The sequence below is a fragment of the Eschscholzia californica genome, unplaced genomic scaffold (assembly GCF_041429995.1).
Source record: "Eschscholzia californica isolate CP2 unplaced genomic scaffold, dmEscCali1.0.p SCAF_3, whole genome shotgun sequence".
NCBI lineage: Eukaryota > Viridiplantae > Streptophyta > Magnoliopsida > Ranunculales > Papaveraceae > Eschscholzia > Eschscholzia californica.
The window spans coordinates 50,844,987-50,869,834 of record NW_028238420.1 but is presented as its reverse complement, the minus strand read 5'-3'; the positions used below and the strand labels follow the sequence as shown (position 1 = coordinate 50,869,834).

The 24,848-nt window shown below is 36.2% G+C and overlaps 3 protein-coding genes and 1 long non-coding RNA gene across 5 annotated transcripts; 3 read left to right on the top strand and 1 right to left on the bottom strand.

Moving 5' to 3' along the window:
- The first annotated feature begins 1,694 nt into the window (after window positions 1-1,694).
- On the top strand, window positions 1,695-6,215 carry CAF2 (RNA-binding CRS1 / YhbY (CRM) domain-containing protein). 2 transcript variants are annotated; one of them, XM_086672274.1, is made up of 8 exons: window positions 1,695-2,419; window positions 2,741-3,443; window positions 3,526-3,653; window positions 3,747-3,972; window positions 4,853-4,980; window positions 5,105-5,249; window positions 5,332-5,388; window positions 5,668-6,215. In XM_086672274.1, exons 2-8 carry the CDS (start codon window positions 2,774-2,776, stop codon window positions 6,045-6,047), a joined length of 1,734 nt encoding a protein of 577 aa, XP_086528400.1. In that variant the 5' UTR covers window positions 1,695-2,419; window positions 2,741-2,773; the 3' UTR covers window positions 6,048-6,215. The 2 variants fall into 2 exon arrangements, with proteins under 2 accessions (XP_086528400.1, XP_086528401.1); XM_086672275.1 differs by having other exon boundaries at window positions 2,137-2,345.
- A 56-nt stretch (window positions 6,216-6,271) lies between these two features.
- LOC147551499 (S-adenosylmethionine synthase 5) lies at window positions 6,272-8,280 on the bottom strand. Its single transcript, XM_086672277.1, has 2 exons — window positions 8,202-8,280; window positions 6,272-7,769 (listed from the first exon to the last, which is right to left on the bottom strand). Exon 2 carries the CDS (start codon window positions 7,758-7,760, stop codon window positions 6,579-6,581), a length of 1,182 nt encoding a protein of 393 aa, XP_086528403.1. The 5' UTR covers window positions 7,761-7,769; window positions 8,202-8,280; the 3' UTR covers window positions 6,272-6,578.
- A 5,139-nt stretch (window positions 8,281-13,419) lies between these two features.
- LOC147551498 (uncharacterized) lies at window positions 13,420-15,945 on the top strand. The gene is made up of 3 exons (XR_015237883.1): window positions 13,420-13,551; window positions 14,200-14,276; window positions 15,697-15,945. It is a non-coding gene; the product is annotated as an uncharacterized LOC147551498 (long non-coding RNA).
- A 3,207-nt stretch (window positions 15,946-19,152) lies between these two features.
- Window positions 19,153-21,893, top strand: LOC147551497 (protein FAR1-RELATED SEQUENCE 9-like). The gene is made up of 5 exons (XM_086668576.1): window positions 19,153-19,448; window positions 19,905-21,395; window positions 21,484-21,570; window positions 21,653-21,710; window positions 21,786-21,893. Exons 1-5 carry the CDS (start codon window positions 19,153-19,155, stop codon window positions 21,891-21,893), a joined length of 2,040 nt encoding a protein of 679 aa, XP_086524702.1.
- The last annotated feature ends 2,955 nt before the right edge of the window (window positions 21,894-24,848 follow it).

Sequence of the window (24,848 nt, the reverse complement as noted above, 5' to 3'; positions counted from 1 at the left end):
TCTTGTAAGACATTGAATTGAGTTATAAACAAATCCCTTGATTGCATCTTCTTTCTTCTTTACAGTTATTTTAGTTAATTCTTCTCTCTCTTCTTAATTCTAGTAATGGATTCTAATGTTATTCCGCTTCCGCAACAATCTACATCAAAGTGTCTCATGAAGAGAAAGAAATGGGACTAGACACAGACTCAATAAAAGGACCCTAAAGGTCGTGAATGAGAAGACCCTAAAGGTCGCAAATGAAAAGACCCTAAATGTCGACAAAAAGTAATACTAATACAAATACTAATACTAAAATAACCACCGTAGTCTTCACCGGAAAGTCGTTGTCGTCACCGGAAAAACCGTTTTCATCACCGGAAAACCATCTTCATCGTCAGAGAACCGCCCCCATCACCGGAGAACCACCACCACAGGGGAACCACGTCAATGCAACCACCCACTGCCCCATATCTTAACTCACACAAACAAACCACACATAGTAACCCATCTCTATCTTCATCTTCATTTCTATCTTCTTCTTCATCTTGTTTGAATTGGTCAATCAACAAAATCAGAGAAGTTAAACCATTTGATGATTCAAAATTTTCTTCCCTGCACAAGACTTAATGATCGTTCAATAGTGTTGAATCGATTCCTGAGAAGCCCAATGATTTAAATAACCCAAAGAAGAAAGGTCAAATATAACAGATGAGATTGGCAACAATTGTTAGTAATAGTAATGGAATCGAATGATTCTGGTCGGAAAGAAATCGATGGAGATTATCTTCTGTACTTTCAACCACTTGTATTTCTGGTTCTTGTGTTGACAAACTTCTAGTTGTTGTCTAAATACTCCATCAGCATCTTCCATATTTGAACATTTGAAGAAGAAAACAGTAAAAGACTAAGATTATAGGTCTACAAGACCATCATCAAAGTCCTCAAGACCATAAATTAATTGAAATCCCCAAGAAAATCCCATGAACCACTGTAAAAATAGAACTAACCTCCTGTAACTGCTAGTCCGCCGCCCAAAACTGCCTGATCCACTGTGAGTAACTGAAAGGAACCGTGTCCTCCGCTGCACATGTTCTCTCTCCTATTTAGAGAGAGAGACACAATTCAAAAGCTATTATAGCACACAAGTTTTCACCAAAATGCGGGTTTGAATGCACAGAATTCGGTTAAAAAATTAAAATTCTTTGGCAAAAGAATGGATAATGATCGGACACAGATAGAATTTCGTGTGATTTCAAGATGGCTTTTGAAATTCAAATACTACATTGTAACATAATATACAAATTTTCTTCTAAATGCCGTTTAAATGTATAAATAACGGAATTCGTCTTAAGAGCTAAAATTTTCCCAACAAGTATATGGAAATTAATTGGAAACTCATTTTACATGAACGATCAGAACTTCGTGCGATTTCGAGATGGCCGAAGTTTCCTTTGGAAGAGATTCTTATATGTATGAATGAGCTTTTGTGAGACTTTGACTCATTCAGACCTCATGGTTCATTCCTGTTAGGGGCATACCGCTGTAATAACAACACTAGTTAACATCCAGATATCTATAAATAGCAGGGAAAAGATCTTTTTTTTTTTTGAAATTGTTGCGTGTCTCGAACCTTTGACCTGTAGGATGGAAGACTATACCTCTTACCACTCCAACTAAGGATTGTTGACAAGGAAAAGACCATTGACAGTGTTATCGTGACACTATTTGTCATGCGAGAAGCTTGTATTCTCTCTAGATTCCAATTTTTCATATCGATTTTTAATCTCTCTCCATTTCTGCACGAATGAAAAGATTCTTATCTATTTTACAACTGTAATATTTTTCAACAACGACAAAATTAATATATATGTCCAATATCTTGTCAGAAATGCACTTAAGAAAAATTGATATGTTATTCGATAAAACTTTTTTTTACCAAGACTTCAAAATTCCGAACGAGTAACTCTCACTGCAAGAAATTTGAAACACAAACCTTCTCAATCGGGACCATATAGACATATAGTTTGAGGACCATATGGTTTGTCTAATAAGTGGTTGGTTAATTTGAAGCAATTAGAAGAAGATTTGATAAGAAAGTAATAAAAGACACGTGGCAGTGTTGCAGAAAATGTCATTTCCCTCCTTCTCTATCTTAGAGGAAGAGCAGACAGACTATACAAAATCAACTTCCTCCATTTATCTCTCTCTCTCTCTAGTATCTCTATGTACATACACATGAGGGGAAGTTTTACCAAATCCACAGCAAGCAAGGAGGAGACGAGAGCAACTAGGGTTTCTTAATTTTATCTTAAACCTCCACTCTCTCTCTCTCTCTCTCTCTCTCTCTCTCTCTCAAGGATTTGGTTAGTAACTTTAACTTATTATAATTTTTCTCATGTTTGATGTTTCTAAAATCTTAATGTCCTGACTCATAGAGGTTATTGATCCTTATTTCATGTTATAGATATATAATTTTGCTTCCCCTTTAATGAAATTCATCAACAAATTGATGAGAATTATGGAGTAATAGAGATGGTTTAGGTTGTGGTCTTGTAGACCAACTGCTTGATGAAATTCTTCTTACTTTCTTGTATGTTACTATAAATTTAGTTCATTAGTTGATGTTTAAATAATTATCCATTGTCATTGTTTATTGATTCATATTTTAGCTTATTTGATTGTTGATTTATATGGGTGGATATATGATTGATATTAATTCATATTTTACTTTTAAATAACCTTTTTACATGTATTATAGGTAAAAACTTACATACATTTTACTTGTAATCCCATGGCGATATTGGCAACTCTGCCTGGACATCTCTTCTCTTCACCTCCTTCAAACCCCCCTCGTGGCAGCGGAGTTAACGACCTTACCACCACCACCAATATCCCCCCATCTCCTCCCATTCCAATCCCTAAATACCCACCCCCTAAAACCACCTTCAGAAAATCTACATCACCAAATCCTATTCAACCCAAAAGTCCCGCATTTAAGACATTCCATCGCCGTACTAAATACCACAAACCTGTTTCAGACGGAGTGATTTCATCTGAGGGTGACCGTTCAGTCGTCATCGGAGAAACTGGTGTCTCTTACTTGCTCCCAGGAGCTCCCTTCGAGTTCCAATACAGTTACTCTGAGACGCCAAAAGTAAAGCCTTTGGCAATTCGGGAACCTGCATTTTTGCCCTTTGCTCCTCCCACAATGTCAAGGCCTTGGACTGGTAAAGCTCCATTGAAGAAATCTAAGAAGAATATACCACTGTTTGATTCATTTAATCCGCCTCCACCCGGTATGAAAGGTGTGAAGCAGGTCGAAATGCCAGGCCCATTTCCTCTTGGAAAATATCCACAAGAGGGAAAAACAAGGGAGGAAATCCTCGGGGATAGGTTGACGAAAGCGGAGATCCGGATGCTAGTTAAGCCTCATCTATCTCATAATCGCCAGGTTAATCTCGGTAAGGTGTGCCCTTTCCTTCTTTTTACGGTTTTCATCAAGAAGTGTTAACTTACAAGTTTCGGATTTCCTTTAATGAATAGGAAGAGATGGGTTAACACATAACATGTTGGAGTTAATTCATGAACACTGGAAGAGGCAACGGATTTGTAAGGTACGGTGCAAGGGTGTGCCCACTGTCGACATGGACAATGTCTGCTATCATGTTGAGGTAGTCCCATTTTCTTAGCTCTTAAACCATCAAGTATCTATTTTACAACTCAAACGGCCAACTTGCGTGCTAAAATGTCATTCACAATGCCAGGAAAAGACGGGCGGAAAAATCATTCATCGAGTTGGTGGTGTTTTATATCTTTTTCGCGGAAGAAACTATAATTATCGCACTCGTCCACAGTACCCTGTAATGCTTTGGAAGCCAGCTGCTCCTGTGTATCCCAAACTCATTCAAGAAGCTCCAGAAGGATTGACAAAGTTTGAAGCAAATGACTTACGAGCAAAAGGGAAGAGCCTGCTGCCAATTTGTAAACTAGGTGATGCGCGTTTCTCGTTTGATGCATCTCGTTTCTTTTAGTATCGTTTTGCATCTGATTTAATTTGATGCATTTCAATTTCTAGTTCCGGTATTTAAGCATGTTAATCCATTTCTGCTATACTCCGTCAGGACCTTTAATTTGATCATTCAAAATTCCAGATAATAACGTACTGCAAGTTCGCAAAAGTAGAACACCATATAACCACTAAGAATTAAGATATAGTACACTCACATTCCCTAATTGATCTATTTTTCAGCTACATCTAAGCTGATGTATGTTTCACTGTTGATATCACTGAACAGGCAATATCATTAAAAGATTTCTGAATCAAGATCACGTCTGCAATAACTTTTAAAACCATACACTCGAATACATACGACTTTTGGATATATAGCTAGAAAACATGAATATTTAGAAACATTTGATCCTGTGGACGGTGGTGGTAGAATTTGGGATGAAAAGACAGATCAATGTTGTTTCTGGTTATCTTCATTCAACTGGTTAAAGTGTTCCTATGATCCTTTTGAGGAGCAACTGGCAAGCCGCTAAACTAACCTAGACCAAGATGCTGGAGTGCCTCCTGTTAGCTCTTGAGATGATATTATTTGTAATTTCTATCATGAAAGTGTGTCCATTGCATGTTGAGATATGGAACTGGTGCAGAAAATATGGGAAGCAAAGTCCCTGCGTTAATTTATGATGTTCCCTTATGTGTCTCATGAATCATCGGACAATTGTATTGCTGGCCCGGCCTGCTTTTCCTATCTCTTTTTTCTGTTTATTATAGATCAATGCATCATTTTTGTTTAAAGTTCGAGCTCTATAACCAATAACATAATTAACAATGGCTCCTTTTCTATTCCTTCTTTCTTCGCAGCCAAAAATGGAGTGTACATTAATCTTGTGAAGGACGTTAGAGATGCGTTCGAAGGATGCCCTCTGGTGAAGGTAAACTGCCAAGGGATGCATGCGAGTGATTACAAAAAGTTAGGCGCAAAACTTAAGGTCTGTGTATCTTGTCCAGATATGAAAAACTTATGACTTTGGTTTATAGACAAGTTACAGATCATAGGCCATTTATAAGGAGCTGGTTTTCAAAATAGTACATTGCCTTTTCTGTGGGTAACAGGAATTGGTACCTTGTGTTCTACTGTCTTTCGATGAGGAGCAAATATTGATGTGGAGGGGTAGAGAATGGAAATCCATGTATCTTGAAGCCTCCCCCTCTATCTCGGAAATCCGTCCACCCAACCACACAGCTTCACCTTATTCAGGTAACTTTGCATAGGAATAGAGGTTATCAATTGTTTTATACCAACTTATATTGAGACTGACATTGAAACACCTAACTCACAGGTTCGGCTTCCCAAGATGCAGTATCTCCAACTAGGGATGATATAAAACAAGATAATGGTAAAACCTACTAACCATTTTGGATATATGGGAAAAGGAATTACTGTATCCCTCAATTTTTATTGGACCACAACTTAGGAAGCAAAGTTGCCACTAGGTTTAAATGAGTTGAGATGCCAAGCGTAAACTGAATCTTGACAAAATGGTCGGTCCAGTGGAAATCCACTTAAGTATCTTACTTAATTGACTGCTACTTTCTATCATCAACCTCTTTTGGTAGCCTATTAAATCCTGACAGTTGCTCTAACAATTCAATTGTGTTTACTGGATATTTTTCAGAAGAATCAGATAATGCAGTTAAAAGACAGCCTCCTGAATTGGTAATCTCTAGCCCAAGGTTGTTGTCACGATGGAAGCGCGCGATAGAGTCAAGCAAGGCATTGTTGTTGAACGAGATTGAGCTGGGGCCAGACGAACTTCTGGAGAAGGTCGAGGCGTTTGAGGGCATGTCACAGGTAACAGAACACACATATCCTGCGTTGGTTTTGCCGAGTGGGGAGAGTGCTAGTAGCTCGAGTGAAGATGAGGAAGATGGGTTTGAGGCTGTAGTCGTTGATGATTATGCCGAAGAAGATTGTTCACTTGAAGATCCAGAATCATCTGTCCCGCAAGGATCATTGGGTGTTGATGCACTTACAGAACGACTTGCTTTAGAATGAGTGCAAAAAAACATTGAATACACACTAGACGTCTCTACTGTGATAGATGTAAAAAAGAAATGTATCTTGAACGGGAAGACAAAAAGGGCTCATGCTCCACTTCTCTTGGTGGGACGATGTTCCTCTTATGTTTTTTTTTTTTTTCAAATAGTACATAGTTTGCATAAATAGTTGATATCATTCATATAACAGCCTCTACGAAGAAATCAACAGCCTAAAAATAATGATGGAAACGAGAAACATTACATTACTTCTGTTGCTGCATAAAACTACCATATTCTGTTGCTTACATTTCTGGAGATGATAGTACTTCATCTCTCTATAAAGAGTTGACATCAAGAAGTTTTACTTATCACACAACCCAGAATACAAAACAAACGCATCCAGCACAAAACAAACAAATTGTCTAACACATCTAACATTGCTCATAGTAATATATTAGTAAATTTGCAGTACAGCAGCAGCAACAACATTATTTATCAGCTGCCTCATCAAAGCAACCTAATTTGTTTGAAGACGAAACTGAATAGCTTAAGCCTGGGGCTTCTCCCACTTGAGGGGCTTCACAACCTCCCATGTGAAGTCAGGGTCGTCCCTCCCGAAGTGACCATATGCCGCTGTCTTCAAGAACCTGCTGTTTCCACCTCTCTTGAGGTCAAGGTTGATGGAGATCATCCCTGGCCTGAAGTCGAAGGTCTCCTTCACAATCTTGAGGATTTCCTTGTCTGGGATCTTTCCTGTACCGTATGTGTCAACAAACACTGACAAGGGTTCTGGAACACCTATGGCATATGAGACCTGAACGATGCATCTTCTTGCAAGTCCATTGGCAACAATGCTCTTGGCAGCCTGTCTAACAATGTAGGCACCACTCCTGTCCACCTTGGTTGGGTCCTTCCCAGAGAAAGCACCACCTCCGTGAGCTCCCCACCCACCGTAGGTATCAATGATGATTTTACGTCCAGTGAGACCAGCATCACCATGAGGTCCTCCGATCACAAAACGACCAGAGGGGTTAAGGTGAAAGATGGTCTTTTCGTCAAGGTACTTCTCCGGCACAACAGGCTTGATAACATGCTCCTTGAGATCAGCAGCAATTTCATCGTTGGTTACTGTCTCATCATGCTGAGTGGAGATGAGTACAGTGTGGACACGGAGGGGAACCATGGCACCATTCTCATTGTGATACTCGACAGTAACTTGGGTCTTTCCATCAGGTCTCAACCAGGCGCATGTACCATTCTTGCGAACTTCGGTAAGACGGGCACCAAGTTTAGTGGCCAGGACATGGCTGAGAGGCATCAATTCAGGGGTCTCATCAGTGGCATAACCAAACATGTGACCTTGATCACCAGCACCAATATCCTCAGGTCGCTTGGTAAGATGGCCATGGACACCCTGTGCAATATCAGGACTTTGTTGCTCAATGTTAACCAAAACCTTGCAGTTATCGGCGTCAAGACCTACATCATCAGACACAAATCCAATGGCACGGCAGGTATCGCGAACAATTTTCTCATAATCAACATTGGCTTTGGTGGTGATTTCTCCGAATACCATGACCATGTTGGTCTTGGTGCAGGTTTCACAAGCCACCTTGCTGTCAGGGTCTTGCTCGAGGCATGCATCGAGCACTGCATCGGAGATCTGGTCACACAGCTTGTCGGGGTGACCCTCGTTCACAGACTCAGATGTGAATAGAAAGGTCTCCATTATCTTAAGCTACAAAAAAAAAAGAATTAAGAAAGAAGGAACCCATTAGTTAAGGTCACCCAAACTTATCAAAATTAACATCAGAAAACATATTCAGATCTGAAAACTAAAACCCATTTCCAATAAAAATAACAAGTTTATCAGTCACACGAGTAGTCGTAGTCAGTTCAAATTACTAGTTTAACTCAAACTGATAAACCCTAGTTAAAAAATACCAGATCTAGATTTACTTATATCAGTTCTTTTCTTTTTAGTAGAAAAACAGGGTTTAAACCTTTAAATGATCAACCCGATCCGAGTATTAGAGAAGAACCGACACAATTTTAACATGAAGAAACAACTACTAGTATTCCTTCAAATAGGAAGGAAATGTAATCATAAAGAGGAAGAGAAAGATGATGAACTACTAGAAATGAAACGAAACTATCATTAGGATTTTACCTGAGTGAGTGAGGGATGAGAGAGTAAACCCTAGCTAGCTTGGTTGGCTACCTACTTCTTCTGCTTCCGGAAATCTTACGACTTTTAACCTTAGATTTGGCGTCTCTATTTATAGGCCAACACGGGCCTATAAAGCTTCCCAATTCAGTCATTTTACTTTAGGGTTAATTCTCAAATGCCCCCATAATGTGACTAACTCGCTTAGTTGGCCCTCACCATTGTTTAGCTTTTCCACTTGGTCCCCTTTTCCCATTACCGTCTATTGTTCTTTTAGGTTGAGTTTTAGTGTTCCTTATTTACGGGTGGGTCTTAATTCATTCTCTTCAGTGACCTATCTAAAACTTATTTGATTTGTTATTTTATTTAGTGAGCAAAAAGTAAAGAAAATAGAAGAAGATGAAAATTGAGGGAAAAGAAAGAAAAAAAAGAACCCTGAAAATGAAGATGAAAGATAAGAAGATGTGAGAGAAGATGGAGAGGAGAAAAAAGATGAGAGATAAATAAGAAGAAAAATTACAGGGATTATATATGCCAGCTCGTTGAAGGGTATATTAGGAAAGATAAAAATCAATCTAATGGGATAATTGACAGAAATGTAAAAAGAGGACTAAGCGTGAATGATGAATAACACAGGGGGCAATTGATCACATTTTGGAGCCCATTTTGGCAATTCATATCAAGGGTTGGTATTCAATCAGACATCAAATATCATTCCGAGATCGGAATAAATGAGCGGTCCATTTTGATTGGGGTTGGTGGTGGGATAAGGAGTGACGACCCACCAACTAAATACTTCACGAGGGTTGGTGAAGATTTGGCAATAATAACAAGTGGTGAGCTTGCCATGCCAAAACGTTAAAAAGTTTGAGTCAAATTATAAGACGTGGAATAAGCTTTGCTAGATGTGGGGTAAAGATATAATGGTTGGACACCCCCTCTTTAGTTCAAGAGGTCGTGAGATCGAGTCTCGGTGGAAGCGGTTTGTCATCGAAATTTATCTTATGTAATTTAGGCTATAAATAATGTAATAATTTATTGGGTTATAAGCTTATTTGTTATTGGGTTTTAAGCTTATTTGTTATTGGGTTTTAATTCTCTTTCATTTTTTATTCAAATTAGACGGTTATCGTACTTATTACATCTTCATGATGTATCAATGCTTTGTAACGACTAAACTGAAGGAGATGTCCTTCGATCAGAAATGCAATACGAACGATTTGTCGGATAAGATAATTGATGAAGAAGATCATCAAATTCGGACGATTTAAGAATCATAATGTATAACTAGAAATCAACTACGATCGTCGAATTACGGGATAATTCGCGACTAATTTAAAAAAAAAATCGTAGTCGAATTCTCAAAAAAAAAAAAAAAAAAAAAAAAAAGAATGACATAATGGTGGATCCATGTGGATTTTATGCATGTGGGATTATATTTAAAGTATGTCTTTTGTCTTATATAGACTATAAACAAAAGGACATCTCCCCGATCCTACATACTTAATAGAGAATGTAAAGAATGTGGATGAATTTGTAGCAACCTTTCATAACATCAAGAGCTCGTGGGAGTAAATTACAAGTGAATCATCCTTCACGTGGGCTAACACAAGCTTAATATTGGATTTTCTTTTTTCCTGTGAACAATTTAACCAGCATTTCTGGTCTCGCTTTCTACCTGAAACCATGATAACTTGTAACGGTTGAGTGGTGAAGTGTACAGACTACGCATGGCCAGTCCTGAGGGGTAAGCGAGCAAAGCATCGCTTCGGGGCCCTAGGGCCAAAGGGCCTCACAAGAAGACCGAACTGAAAGAACTAAGGGACTCCGATTTTGATTATTTTCGTTTAAGGTACCAAAATCATGAAGAAATCTACTTTGTCTTAACTGGTAAAAGCATGTTTTGGGATCCAAACAATACTGGTTCGATGTCAACCATTATCATTTTTTTTTTATGAAAAGCATTATCATTTTTACCTTCTTAAATTATCTTTATTTCTTTTAATTAATTTACTAGACACTTCTACCACCACCAAAATTACTAAGAGAAATGATATAAGAGGCGAAACATCCAGACCTACACTGGACCTAACGAATCAAATTTGACACGTGTCCAAAATCTCCACATATGCACTGGCTCTGGTCAAAGCAGAAATCTTATGGTTTAGCCCTTCATAAATAGGTTATATTTGAGTTCCCCGGTTCTTTTTTAATCTGAACTATTGATATGGATCAACGATGTAGATAAAAAATCCCCTCTTAACACTCAACTTCAAAAACACGACCAAACTATTTGCTCTTTCTCTCTCTAAAACCTAGTGTTTCCAATCCATAGATTTATGGAGCCGATTTTGAACTGAGACGAGAGGGTTTTTGATGATTGTTCTTTTTTGAAGCTATTCTACAGAAGATTTTAGAGGATTCAACCATGAAGAATGCTACATTCGCCATTGATGAATTTGTTGAGCTTTCATCATCTTCATCATCAAAACAACAACCAAAGTAACAATAACTTTCTTGCTAATGGTTGTTGCAGTGCTGCTCATTCTTATTAGTTCTTCCCATAACTTGATCTTCTCTGATCTCCCTAGAAGAGCTAGTCTAATCCAAGATTTTCATCTTTCACTTTAGTCATTTAAAGATCCAATGATACTTAACCAGCATAATCAACGCCTAAGTAACTCATCTGAACAAGCTCTTTGCTCCACAGTTTTCCATACTGGTGATGACTCTTCTAGCTGGTCGGATCAACAAATTGGTGGGATTTAGAGAATGGACCTGAACATGGACTCAAGCTTTGGAGTCTGGAGATGAAGGAGGATTTGCCTTCAATTCTCCACCACCACAACCATTACGATTCTAGGTTCGAATTTCGACACATTTATGGTCGCCGTAGGTTGGAATTTTAGGTTTTTTAGGTTGATCCATATGAACAGTTCAAAACCAGGGACTCAAATGTAACCTATTGTATAAATGAAGGAGTAAACCGTAAGATTTCTGCTTTGACCAGAGCCAGTGCATATGTGGAGATTTTGGACACAGGCCTAACAATCTTTCGCCTCTTATATCATTTCTCAATTACTAAACCTCCATAATGTATCTCCACTACCACCACCACCATTACTAGACTTCAACATCACAACTACCATCATTAAATTGTACTTTTCTTAATTATTTTAGTCGAAATTTCTACCACCGCCACGATTACTAAACCTCCACTATTGAACTTCTACTACCACCACTACAATTACTAAACCTTTATCATTGTACATCCATTACCATCACTACCACGACCACAACCATTACTAAACCTCAACACCACAACCACCATTACTAAGGGGGGGTAGTGGTTCAGGACATTGGAGGACACTCAGAGACAAAATGTTCCAGAGACATTTCAAGACATTTCGGGACATTTGTCCGTAGACAAAATGTCTTTATGGACATTTCAGGACATTTGATTCATAGACAAAATGTCTCAGAGATATTTCAAGACATTTGGTTCATGGACAAAATGTCCTGGGGACATTTCAACATATTGAATCCATGGACAAAATATGCAGTGGATATTATTATTATTATTATTATTATTATTATTATTATTATTATTATTATTATCATCTCATCATTGAAGGATAATTGATAGACATTTATTATTTTAATATTATCATTATTGTCAAACCATATGAAATAATATATTTGTACTCATGCTTCAATAATATATTTTTCGACTTTTGTGGACATCTGTGGATATCTGAGGACATTGATGGCAGTTGGTAGACATTTATTATTTTAATGTAATCATTATTGTCTAATCATACGAAATAAATTTGCCCTACTACTTTGAAAATATATTTTTCGACTTTCGTAGACATCCGTGAATATCTGTGGACATTGATAGATATTTAGTTGATATTTATTATTTTTAATATTATTACTGTCTTACCATATGAAATAAAAAAAATTAATTAATATTTCCAAATATATATTTTTCGACTTTCGTAGACATCTGTAGATATCTGTGGACATTGATGGACAATTGGTAAATATTATTATTTAATATAGTTAAATATTAATATAATAATAATAATATAATATAATATAATATAATACAATATAATATAATATAATATAATATAATATAATAATAATAATATAATATAATATAATAATAATAATATAATATAATATAATAATATAATATAATATAATATAATATAATATAATATAATATAATATAATATAATATAATATAATATAATATAATGTAATAATAATATAATATAATGTAATAATAATACAATAATATAGTAATATAATAATAAGATAATATTATAATAATATGATTTGATAATAATAATTATTTTTATTACCTTCCTTACTCAAATATATAATAATAATAATAATAATAATAATAATAATAATAATAATAATAATAATAATAATAATAATAATAATAATAATAATAATAATAATAATAATAGTAATAATAATAATAATACAATAATGTAGTAATATAATAATAAGATAATATTATTATAATATGATTTGGTAATAATAATTATTTTTATTATCTTCCTTACTCAAATGTCCCCAAGTGTCTTCCATATTTTGAGAGACATTTTCTCTCCAAAAGCTCTCCAAATTTACACTAAAATTGTAGCGCCCTGATCTTCGAGTCGGAGAATCGAACGAGTTATAGCGTCGAGCGGATTCTGTGGTTTCTTTGGGTTTTCGTATTGAATACATATTTTGATTGATTCAGACTGCTTATCGGATAGTTCTCGAAAAATTATGAATTTTGACTGGTCACACGAAATTATCGGACGTGGCTTGGCTATCGAGTCGTATTCGACAATTTTCTTTGGTATCGAACTTAGCGGGACCATATAGTTTCTTCATGGTTGCTTGTGGGATGAAAAAGAAAGGAAAAAAGCTAAATTGGGGGTCATAAAGTAACTCATGGGGGTTGAATTAGTTGACTATAATTATGATGGGATTTGTGTATGAAGTATTTAAAGGTTAGGGGCTCAAAATGAATTTTATAGTATGGGCACTTCTAATCGAAACATGTGGCGTCTCATTTGCCCTAAAGCGAATCCAACCCACCGTGCACGCATGTGGAGACGTGGTGGCTGTAGGCTAATTGAATTTTTAATAGTTTGTTTTTGTGGACCCCACTATTTACTTTATACACCATTTCATTCTCATCTCCTATGTTAAACCACCGAGCCAGAGAAAAAGAAACAATAGAAATTGTTCTAGCGTTGAGGTGCTCGAGGGTTTGATGTTCGATTTTATTTCTTCGATTTCTTCGCGTCCGGTGGTCGGAATTCAATGAAACTTGTTCCAGGTAATTCCACTCGACTTGTTCTACATATCTATCCGTTTAGAATTTTCTATTTCGTCCGAATTTGATGGTTTTATGATTATTATTTCGATAACTGTATAGTTGGGTCTAATATCTCTTGGGTTCGTAATTTAGATCTATTTGGGATAGTTATAGTTATATTTCTTCGAATGATTTATGTTCAGGATCGTGTTTAGGATATTGTGGACTATTTTGGGCTGTCCATATATAGACGGGTTGCTGCCGAATTATTTTATTGCACGATTTTCATATTTGGAATAGTTTTGGAAATGAATTGGAATAAAGATGGTTACCCGAACCTTGCCGTACTTAATGTACATGGATAGGTTGAGTTATAGATTCGTAACATTAGTTTCATTTTATGATTTGACGGTTCTAGATTCATAGTATTTGGTTCATTATATGATTTGTCAGCTTATGAAGACTCGGAAATGTAAAATGGAGTTCATGGGTTTGTGGGTTGGTCCGTAAGGTGTATCGGTTGTTCGATGGAACGTCTCAAAGATCTCTTTAGTGCCCGATAGGACATTCCTAGTATAGTTTCATTCATTTTATGCATTCTTGCTTTGCAAGAGGAGTCTTGACAGTTATGTAACTGTCAAATGACCGTTTTGTCCTTTTATATTCCAGTTGGACTAATATACTGCAATAGGGAGCTCGAGGAGAAGTGGATCTTAGTCAGGAGCACCATTGGAAGCGAAGAAGAGGTAGGATCCTATGAATCTTACTTGGAGCACGGGTATTCCCCGTTTCACCATTATATATATAGTCATTTTCTTCTTTTTATAGTTCTCTAGTTCAATTTATGATATGATATGGTATGATATGTATGTATGTGGTGTACTCTATGTTATGGATGTTTCTCTTTTCAAAACAAATTGGTTTTCTGAAAAATAATCACATGGAGGCGGAATCGCTTGATCTGTGTGATCGTTTTGTGTGAATTGTAAACACGTGGTGGCGGAATCGCTTGAGCTGCGTGTATAACATGGAGGCGGAATCGCTTGATCTGTGTTACGTGTAATGGTTGTTTTACCACGGGCATTGGTTGGTCCCCTTGTTTATTTTATGTTATGGATTAGCCATGAATTATGTCAAGGGTTACACTCGGTGCGTGGCCAGCCGTTTGGTAACGACCATTCTAGTTTACCCGGAATGGGGTCCGGAGAGGATGGGAGTTGGGGTATTCCGACCCTTGGAGTGATTAGGGGACTGACCCAATGCCATGCTTGTTTATTTATTCTGCTAAACCACTGGTGTGTGTGGTTTGAATTCTGTTGTGATTGATACTTACAATGTTTTCACCGAAATAAGAGAGGGTGTTTACCCGAGTTTTCTTAATAAGAAAATACTAATTCCCTGAAAGTGGACACTTGTAAAAGCTTGGCTTTAAACAGGGTTTACCCTACCTTGAGACATGAGAACGCTCTTCTCCTTTGGGTTGATGGGACCTTTAGGAGGGCTCTGTTCTTGTAGCTTTGGGAGCCTATCAGATCATTTAATACTATTATAGGTTCATGCATATGTTTGGGTATTCTTCGAATGGTCAATGAGTTACCTTGCGAGGAAGCGTCAGATCTGGCCGGAGATAGGACGCGCCTCAAGATGAGATAATTGTATCGCCGTGGGTATATGGCTCTGCTACACGACGATGCTCTTATAGTCGTCTGGGTAAGTCATGACATATTCTAAGCGTATCATTGTTTGGGTGAGATTTACTATTTGATGCGTATCGAGATCACAAGCCAGCCCGATAGGCGATGATGACGAAGGGAGAGTTACGGAAGCTCTTACCGGGGTATTACGTGGATCCATGTGTACACTGCAGTAGTCAAACGTTCGATAAGGCGCCGCCTGCCTACGCACTAACAAAGGCCGAACGGTTCTTCCTAGCCGAATAGTAGGTGACCCCGACTGAGGGCGTATTCAGTCGTGATCTTGGTAAGCTAGAAGAATTATCTTGCTATATTGCTCTGCTTCTTGTGCATAATGATATCTCTGTGTATATACATATCACTTATAACTATTGATATATCAAACTGTTGATGTGTGTGGTGCGGGTAGGATGTCTAGGTATCCTACTGAACTGACCTTCGGGTTATCTCATTCCTATTTGTTATTTTTCAGTTGCAGGTATTGGTGACCCGGAGTGACATAGTTTACTTCGACGGCTCACATTATGTAAGATTATAATTTCTATTATATTTTCGATACAATCACAACGTTAATATTATATATGTATCATCTAGTATAGTTAAGATCGTTCTCTCACTTGTTTGTGATCGTACACATGTAAATAGTATGCACACTATCACAATGAATTCGATGTTATTTATATGTTGGAGTTTATGGATATATGTATGAATGTTTGACAGGTTTTCAGGTTTGATATGTTCAATTTATAGAGGAGACTCTGTCCAAATTCAGTCTCTTCTGTGAACTATTCATAAACATGAATTCAAGTTGTTTTCTCTTTATGAAAACTATTTTGGGTTACATATTTTCCGAGCATATTTTCAAAAGGTTTAAACTATATTTGATTTTCCACTGTGTTTGTTCTTGATTTGTAACCCGTGATGAGAGTTTTGGCTTGGGTTTATATTTGAAACTGGTTTGAGTTAGTATTAGACCGAGTTTCTTTTATAAACTGCCGGACAAACCGTGATTCGGAACACGGGGCGTCACAAAAATGTCTCCAAATGTCCCCAAAAACAATTTGTCTTGAAATGTCCCTAATTTCGTGTCCCGAACGAATAACACAGACATTTGGAGACATTTGAAATGTCTCCAACCAATAACACGGAAATTTGGGGACATTTGGAGACATTTGAAATGTCCCCAACCAATAACACGGACATTTGGGGACATTTCAAATGTCCCCAACCAATAACACGGACATTGGGGGACATGAAAATGTCCCCCAATGTCCCCAACCACTACCCCCCCCCCCCCCCCCCTAAACCTCTACCAACACAACCAACACTATCACCTTGTAAGCACAAAAAAAAAGACTCAAATTTCTTTGGACACTTTTCTCAAAGAATTATTTTTTTTTTTTATTTTCGATTACAAAAAGGAAACCGAACAAGCTATTGACTCGCCGAGTTCCGAACTTGTTGAACCATTTGACCGAGAGATCAACTAAGGATGCAATTTTTTCCCTAGCCGCTTTTCGAGTAACTCAATGAGATAGTTCGATTCAGACTACAAGTTATGAACACAACTTTTAATGTTTAGACTTCACAATATGTAAAAAGGAAATTGTTGAAAATTTTAACATACAATTTTTTTCTTGTGAAACGTGTGTATGCCACATTCTTAGAACTCGCTTCGGGCCTCCAAAATCTCAAGACTGGCCCTGATACTACGTGCATTGCTTTCTTTTCGTGGAACATGCAAAAAAAAAATGTACTCACGTGACTAGAATTACCAGAAGACCATTAAAAGTACCGGCTTTAGTGGAGCAAGTTATATTCATCTTTCGAATGAATTATCTTCGAAGTTATTAGATAGAGTCATAGAGAGAGTCCATTAAAAATACATTTTTGGACATCGATTTTTGAAGTGAATTCAAGGGTTCGAAGGCAATTTCAACAGAAGGAATCAAATAGATTCGACATTGAAAAATGTGTGCACGTCTAGGACTTACAAAAAGGAGTCGTGATTCAGTGGGCTCGAGCTCATACCGTGAGGTATGAGCTCGAGATCCAGGCCGTAGATAATGGGAAGAATAATTAGATATGGAAACATGACAGCTTGCTTTCACACAGCCAATTTGGGAAACCTTAGAAGTAATCAAATCAGCCATATAAATCATCTTATTTACAACAACTGCCATTTACTCCAATCCATGGGTATGAATGACGTAATTACCCTTTCCAACTTGACCGTAATTCTTCTCCCCAACTTACAAACAATTCATGGACACACTTTCCTAAGTCCTAACTTTTTTTTTGTTGAGTTCCTAAGTCCTAACTACTATTAGGGTCTGTTTGATACGGTTGTAAAGTGGGTAAGAAAATCGTTTTTCTTAAGAAAATCGTTTTTCTTAAGAAAATCGATTTCTGTTGTTTGATAAAGGCAAGTGAGTAAGAAAATGCAATTTCCATTAGAAAAAAATGTTGTCAAAAGGGACTTCAGATTTTCCCATGAAATAGATGGGCAAACGTTTTTCCCACAACCTCAAAACACGCTCTCTCTCCTCCCATTCTTCTTTCTCTCGTTTTTTTTTATCTTTCTCTCTTTTTTTTATCTCTCTCTCTTTCAATTGCTGGTATCCCTCTCTCAAGTTCTGATTCCAGCCATGAATGGTTCAAGAAGTAATTGGTTTTAGCTTCAACTTGCTTCTCCATATTCACCCGATTTTGTTTCTCTCTCTAACTGTTAAACTCGGTTATAACAGTTAATGCTTCAATTTATTTGATCTGATTTTCTTTCATCCGTGAACAAGTCGATTCATAGATGATTAACCCTAAAAGTTCATAGATGTTGATAGAACCCTAAAAAAGAAGAATGGCTTGATCTCATTGATTTTTGGTTTGATTTGATTTTGTTGCTTCTATTTATTTGATTTGATTTTGTTTCTTCCGTGAACAAGCCGATTTTCTTTCTCTCTTTAATTGTTAAACTCTGGTAAGCAAATCGAATTTCATTGATCTTTGATTCGTCAAATATTGATTTAGTAGTGAAGATGATTAACCCTAAAAGAGTTCATAGATTTTGATGGAACCCTAAAGAAGAAGAATGGTTTGATTTCAAGTTGTTCCATCTTTAGAATCTCAAATGTTGATGGAACCCTAAAAAAGATGATGATGAACACTTGAATCAAACCATTTTTGTTTTTAAGAGATCCATTCAGAAAACCCAAATGGAGAATGAAGAAGACGAGAGGTGAGTATGATTTAATTTGGGAATTCTTAAGAGTGCCTCGTGTTATCATTAAGGCGCCCCACTTCATGAATATAAAAGGTGTCAAAAGTAATAAAATGGGGCGCCCTTAAATACTTTTCTCAAATTTTCTAATGTCTTACCAAACAGTAACAAATGCATTTCTAATAAGAAAATCTTGAGTTTCTTACCCACGAGAAAGAAATCGATTTTCTTACTCACACATTCTAACGTATCAAACGGATCCTTATTTTGTTTCTTTTTAATCCGGCACAATCAAGTGATCAACCTTTGGACCGTATTCTCTTTCCACTGTCCTCCTCTTTCCATCTCACTTTTTTTTATGACAATCTTTCCATCTAATTTAATACAAGTTTCCAACTCAATCATATATATTAATTATATTTTTTATTCAGTTTTTGCAACATATTGTTTTCCTATATCTAATTTGAAGTTTTATTTCCTCTCTAATGTAGGGAGTTTCTGTTTTTTCTCTTATATTACTTAGGAAGTTTTTGTTTCTTCTATTATATTATTTAGAGAGTTTCTTTAATAAAAATAATAATAACACATTAAATAGCAACACAAATTTAAACTTTAACCATACGAAAAAAATTTATTTTTTTGATCTTCTTCTTCACGGAATTTCAAAGTAGTTAGCGTATTCGATAAGCAAATTCTTCCATCTTTGAGAACATGCTTCCAGAAAAAGATGTGTTTCTCAACAGTAATGAGGGTGATATAACTATTAATAGTGAGAAAGAAGATGATATTTACAGTGCACGTGAGAGAGATGATGAATGTAAATTGAGGCATAACATCAACGAAAAACATGAAGATTTACAAAGAGATGTACGAGGAAAAGAATATGATGATATTCAAAATGAGATACATGAATTTCGGCCTTATGTTGGTATGGAATTTGAATCTCCCTATGAAGCTTACAACTTCTACAATCACTATGCATCCAATGTGGGGTTTAGTGTTCGAAAGTCTTCGACCTGTAAGTCTAATCGCACCAACACAACAATAGGTCGAAAATATTGTTGCTCGCTACAAGGATTGTCTAATTTCACTACAACTGAAATTTTCAAAGATACAAAAAAGACTCGTTCTGAGACAAGAACCGATTGTAAAGCAATGATATATATATAAGAAAGAGAGAAGAAACTAAATGGGTAGTCTCTCAATTTGTAGAAGAGCACAACCACAATCTTGTAAGTCCAGATAAAAGACATAAACTTCGATCACATAGGAGAATAACATGCGTTCAGCAGGTATGAAAACAAATCTTATGATGAATTATATGGTTCGTGAAGCCGGGGGCAACCGCAATGTTGGATTTACAGAAAGAGATGCGAGAAATTTCTTTAATGCAAATAGAAAAAAAGAGCATGTAAAGGGTGACGCAGAAGCTTTATTTGATTATTTTGAACGTCAACATATAGAAAATTCATCATTTTTTATTCAATCCATGTTAATGCAGAAGGTCAAATAACAAATTTCTTTTGGACTGATGCTAGGTCAAGGATGAATTACCATTACTTTGGAGACGTTGTTTGCTTCGATCCTACATATGGAACTAACAGGTATGGCATGCCTTTTGTCCCAATTGTTGGCATCAACCATCATTATCAAACAATATTGTTTGGTGGTGCATTACTTTACAATGAATCAGAAGAATCTTTTGTGTGGGTAATGGAAACATGGATGAGATCAATGAATGATAAACAACCAAAAGTGATTCTTACTGATCAAGAATCTGCTATCGGGGGAGCCATTGCAAAGGTATTGCCAGGTACTCGACTTCGTTATTGTTTGTGGCACATATGTAGGAATGCAATGAAGAATTTACCTCATATTATTAATCAACACAAGGGTTTTACTCGCGACTTTAATGATTGTTTGTACGGCAACGAGACAATTGAAGAGTTTCACTCAAATTGGGAAGCAATGTTGAAAAGATACAATTTAGAAAGCAATACTTGGTTGACAAGGCTATTTCAAAAAAAAGAAAAATGGGCATCAGTTTATACAAGGGATATATTTTGTGGAGCAATGTATACAACTCAACGTAGTGAGAGTATTAATTCCTTCTTCGATGGATACTTGAAAAAGAGTTTGCCTTTAGCTGAATTTATTAAAGAATATGAAAGGGCGGTATTAGCGAGAAGAGAAGCGGAAAACGATGAAGACTACGAGACCAATCATAAAATAAGGGTTTTGAGATTTTCAATAAATATCGAGAAACAAGCAGCAGAAATTTACACAAGAACCATCTTTCAAAAATTTCAAAGTCAACTTTTCGAGGGTATTTCATACCGTCATGAATTAGTAGGGAGAGAGGGGACAAAATCTAAATATCATGTATGGAGATCAGAACACAAACAAGCAACACGTATGGTCACTTTTGACTCTCTTGACACGACTACAAGTTGTAGTTGTCAACTTCTAGAATTTGCGGGGTATTTATGTAGACATATTCTTAAGATTTTTTTGGTTGAAGATGTTCAAAGTATTCCAATTCAGTACATATTAAAGAGGTGGACAAGATACGCAAAATATGGGTCGGTAATTGATGAAAAAGGTAAAGAAGTGACAGGTGACTTGAATGAAAGCGTGACTATTAGATATAATAAGCTTTGTCAAGAGGCAATTAATATTGCAGCTAAGGGTGCAACATCTATTGAATTATATAAGGTGACAATAAATAGCTTACACAATGCATTGAAAGAAGTCGAAAGTGCAATGAAAAATGAGACTACTAATATATCTGAGGAAAATATTATTAAACATTCATCTGAGGAGAAAATTCAATTATTAGAACCACCTATTGTCAAACACAAAGGTCGGAGAAAAAGAATAAAATCTTGGATTGATCAGTTACCGAAGAAGAATGTTGTTCAAACTGTCAAAAAGTCTAAGGGGGTTGCAAGGAGGTAATGTCAATTTACGGGTCCCTTATAAATTATTTATCCTGACATAGTGTGTTAAAATATTGATATTTTGTGTTCGATTTTTTTGTAGTTCACATGACATGCACACAAAAACAAAGAAGATTTCTCATACTACAAAAGAAGGAGAAAAGTCAGCAAAATTACCATATCAGATCAGGTATTAATTAATATAAGATAGTATACGTTTTATTAGAGTCAATTAAAAAATCTTACCAACTTAAAATTTTTAATCTATGCAGTACTGGTAATGATGAACACATAATTTCTAGCAAACACGATGACATTTTAATGAGTCAGGTAACAATGCTTTTAAATTACACGTAATTTGAAAGAATTTTTTTAAAATTCACTAATGATCTTCGTTATTTGAAGGGTCTCTACATGGTTGATGCTTATGCAGTGAATAAGAAGAAAAAAATTCTCTTACCGGACCTCAATAAGGACCTTCCACATGAAATAGAAGACGATACCTCACAATGAAAAATGGATATAGTATCTCTTTATTCTGATATTGATAGAAATTTTGACCAACTGTTAAGTCGTCAAAATCAAAACACAAAGAAGATGAGTTATGTTAGTCAAGATCTCATATTAAAAGATGTGTCCGATGAATGGGTGTTAGAGAGTTTATTGTCTGAGTTTGATGTAAAGGTTAAACAATATGTCATTGAAAGGTTAGAAGATGTTTTAGGTGATGGTCATTGTGGATACAGATGCTGTGCAGAACTTTTAGGTTTGGACAAGGAAGATGGATGGGTGATTGTTCGTAAGAAAATGATTGAGACACTAAAAGAACATGAAGTTCTATTTTCTCAGCATTTGGGCGTTGATAGATACATATACATTAGAAAAGTACTTGACTATTATGAAGAATATTGTGGTAAAGAGCATTGGTTTACTTTACCTGATATGGGTTGTTTATTTGCTACTACTTTCAACTGTGTTTTGTGTGTGCTATCAGAAACTCAAAATGTAACGTATCCACCGCTTAGAGGGGGTGTTCCAGAAGAGCCAAAGATTATTGCAATTGTAATATCCGAGACGAAAAATCACTTTGTCAAGGCAATTCTAAAAGAAAATGCTCCAATTCCACCAATATATAAAGGTTGGCATCGCTATTTTCTACCGTGTGCAGTTGAATGGGCACATTGGGTTGGACCCAAAAGTCAAGCATGGAATTCTCTAGTAGCTAATTAATTCTCTCAAGAATTTTAATTAACTTTGTTAAACTTATGAGTTCAAATTCAACTGGTTTTAGTTTATGAACTATATATGATTATGTTTAACATTGTTAATTTTGTTATCACTAATTCTTAAATCTTTTTTTTTCTAATTTGTTCATATCTAGTAGTTGACCGGGTAAGAAAAAGAAATTTAAAATCATATTGCAATTTAATATATTCTTATTATTTTATTAAAGAAACTCTCTGCATTAAAAAGAAATTTCAAAATCTATAGAAATAAGTAATATCACCTAGCAATAAAAAATAAAGTAAGTAGTTTCTCACAAAAACTAAAAGAAAAAAAAGAAACAAATTAATAGTAGTTAGGACTTAGAGCAACTCCAACGTGGGGCTCGGGCTCCCAATTTTGGGAGCCCCTGAATTTTGGGAGCCCCGGGGCTTTCCTCAATTCCAACGTCGGGCTCCCAACCGGGGCTCCCAAATCAATATATTATACGTGTGCGAAGTATGTGTGCGAAATTTTGATTTTAAATTTCGACTATAAATTATTAGATTTCGACTATGAATTAAAATGTGATATTATTCGAGAGAGATAATTTCAAAAAGATAAACACAAAAAAAAACACAAAAATAAAAATTAGAGAAAAATACTTAAAAAAGTAGTATTTAAAATAATAAGAATATTAAAAAAAAATAGTTTAAAAAAAAAATAGTTTAAAAAAAAAATTAAAAAAATTAAAAAAAAATAAAATAAGGTGGGGTGGATCCCCTTTTTAGGGGATCCACCCCAAATATGGCCGTTGGAGCTCCCAACGGCCATATTTTGGGGGCTGGGAGCCCGGGAGCATGGGGCTCCCAGCCCCACCGGGAGCCCAGCCCCACCGGGAGCCCAGCCCCGGGGCTCCCGGGTTGGAGGGCTGGGGCTCCCAAAATTTGAATTGGGAGCCCCAGCCCCCCCAACGTTGGACATGCTCTTAGGAAAGTATGCCCATGAATTGCTTGTAAGTTAGGAAGAGGAATTACGGTCAAGTTGGAAAGGGTAATTACGTCATTCATACCCATGGATTGGAGTAAATGGCAGTTGTTGTAAATAGGATGATTTATATGGCTGATTTGATTACTTATAAGGTTTCCCAAATTGGTTGTGTGAAAGCAAGCTGTCATGTTTCCATATCTAATTATTCTTCCTATTATCTACGGCCTGGATCTCGAGCTCATACCTCACGGTATGAGCTCGAGTCCACTGAATCACGGCTCTACAAAAAGAACCCTTCAACTTGGCATATATTATACTAGGATCCTAAATGGTCCCCAACGCCAACCGCACCCACTGTTTGAAGAATTATTGTTTTTGTATATTTTCCAAGACTTCCATCTCCACCTTCTATGCCCCCTAAGGCCCCAAGTTATCTCTTTTATGGTAGAAGAAAAGAACGACGTATGGGCTCAAAACAAATATTTTGTTTTAAAAGAGAAGTTGAAGTTTGATGTAAGGCAATTGGTAATAACTAAGTGGTTTTCGAAACAAAGGAAAACAATACTAAGTGGTTAGCATTATATAATGTAACTAAAGAAATAAAAAAGATAATGGGCGCCTCCAAAGTAGAGCTCCACTAAATAAATTTAAGGAAATTAGGAGAAAAACAACAAGAATAGCAAAAAAGATTAGTGTTTAATACCAAAATTGGTACAAAGATCTGGGTTGAGTAGCATTTCCGAATGTTAAATGCACTCATATATCCTATGATTTGAACAAAAAATACCCTTGTTGTGAGTGCATATAAAAAAGATAGTGAGTGCATTTAAAAGTTCTCCTCTCCAAATACTGCAAAGACCAATTGGTTAGGTTAAAGAGAAACTCTGTAGGCGCCGGACACATAGCTATAGGCACCTACACAGTTTTAAAATCCATTGTGGGCTCAGGCCTAGATAAACTTGATGTGAAGCCCACTAGGAAAAGCTCATACATATTGTTGGATAATGTCACAATAATTAATGTGTAGAAAATCCATGATATTGGCCTTCATTGATTGGCTAAAGAAACCAAGCTAGATTTCTTTTCATTAATTGATTGATTGTGGCTGAGAAAGTAATGTGATATTCAATCTATTCCACAAGTTGAACAACCAATGAGAACTCAGTTGAAGATCCACAATGGATAAACTTATGGATCTCCATCATATCCTATATAACCTAATCACCACTCCATCCTTCATACCCACCAAAACAAAAATACCATATTCACTACCCC

What these genes read in the sequence shown, in the direction of transcription:
- CAF2 (XM_086672274.1), top strand. Translation starts at nt 2,774, where the DNA reads ATGGCGATATTGGCAACTCTGCCTGGACATCTCTTCTCTTCACCTCCT. An exon ending in GCTGCCAATTTGTAAACTAG is followed by an intron (nt 3,973 to 4,852) that starts GTGATGCGCGTT and finishes CTTTCTTCGCAG; the next exon opens with CCAAAAATGGAGTGTACATT. An exon ending in CACAGCTTCACCTTATTCAG is followed by an intron (nt 5,250 to 5,331) that starts GTAACTTTGCAT and finishes CCTAACTCACAG; the next exon opens with GTTCGGCTTCCCAAGATGCA.
- LOC147551499 (XM_086672277.1), bottom strand. Translation starts at nt 7,760, where the DNA reads ATGGAGACCTTTCTATTCACATCTGAGTCTGTGAACGAGGGTCACCCC.
- LOC147551497 (XM_086668576.1), top strand. Translation starts at nt 19,153, where the DNA reads ATGCTTCCAGAAAAAGATGTGTTTCTCAACAGTAATGAGGGTGATATA. An exon ending in GTGGGGTTTAGTGTTCGAAA is followed by an intron (nt 19,449 to 19,904) that starts GTCTTCGACCTG and finishes GTCAACATATAG; the next exon opens with AAAATTCATCATTTTTTATT. An exon ending in AAATTACCATATCAGATCAG is followed by an intron (nt 21,571 to 21,652) that starts GTATTAATTAAT and finishes TAATCTATGCAG; the next exon opens with TACTGGTAATGATGAACACA.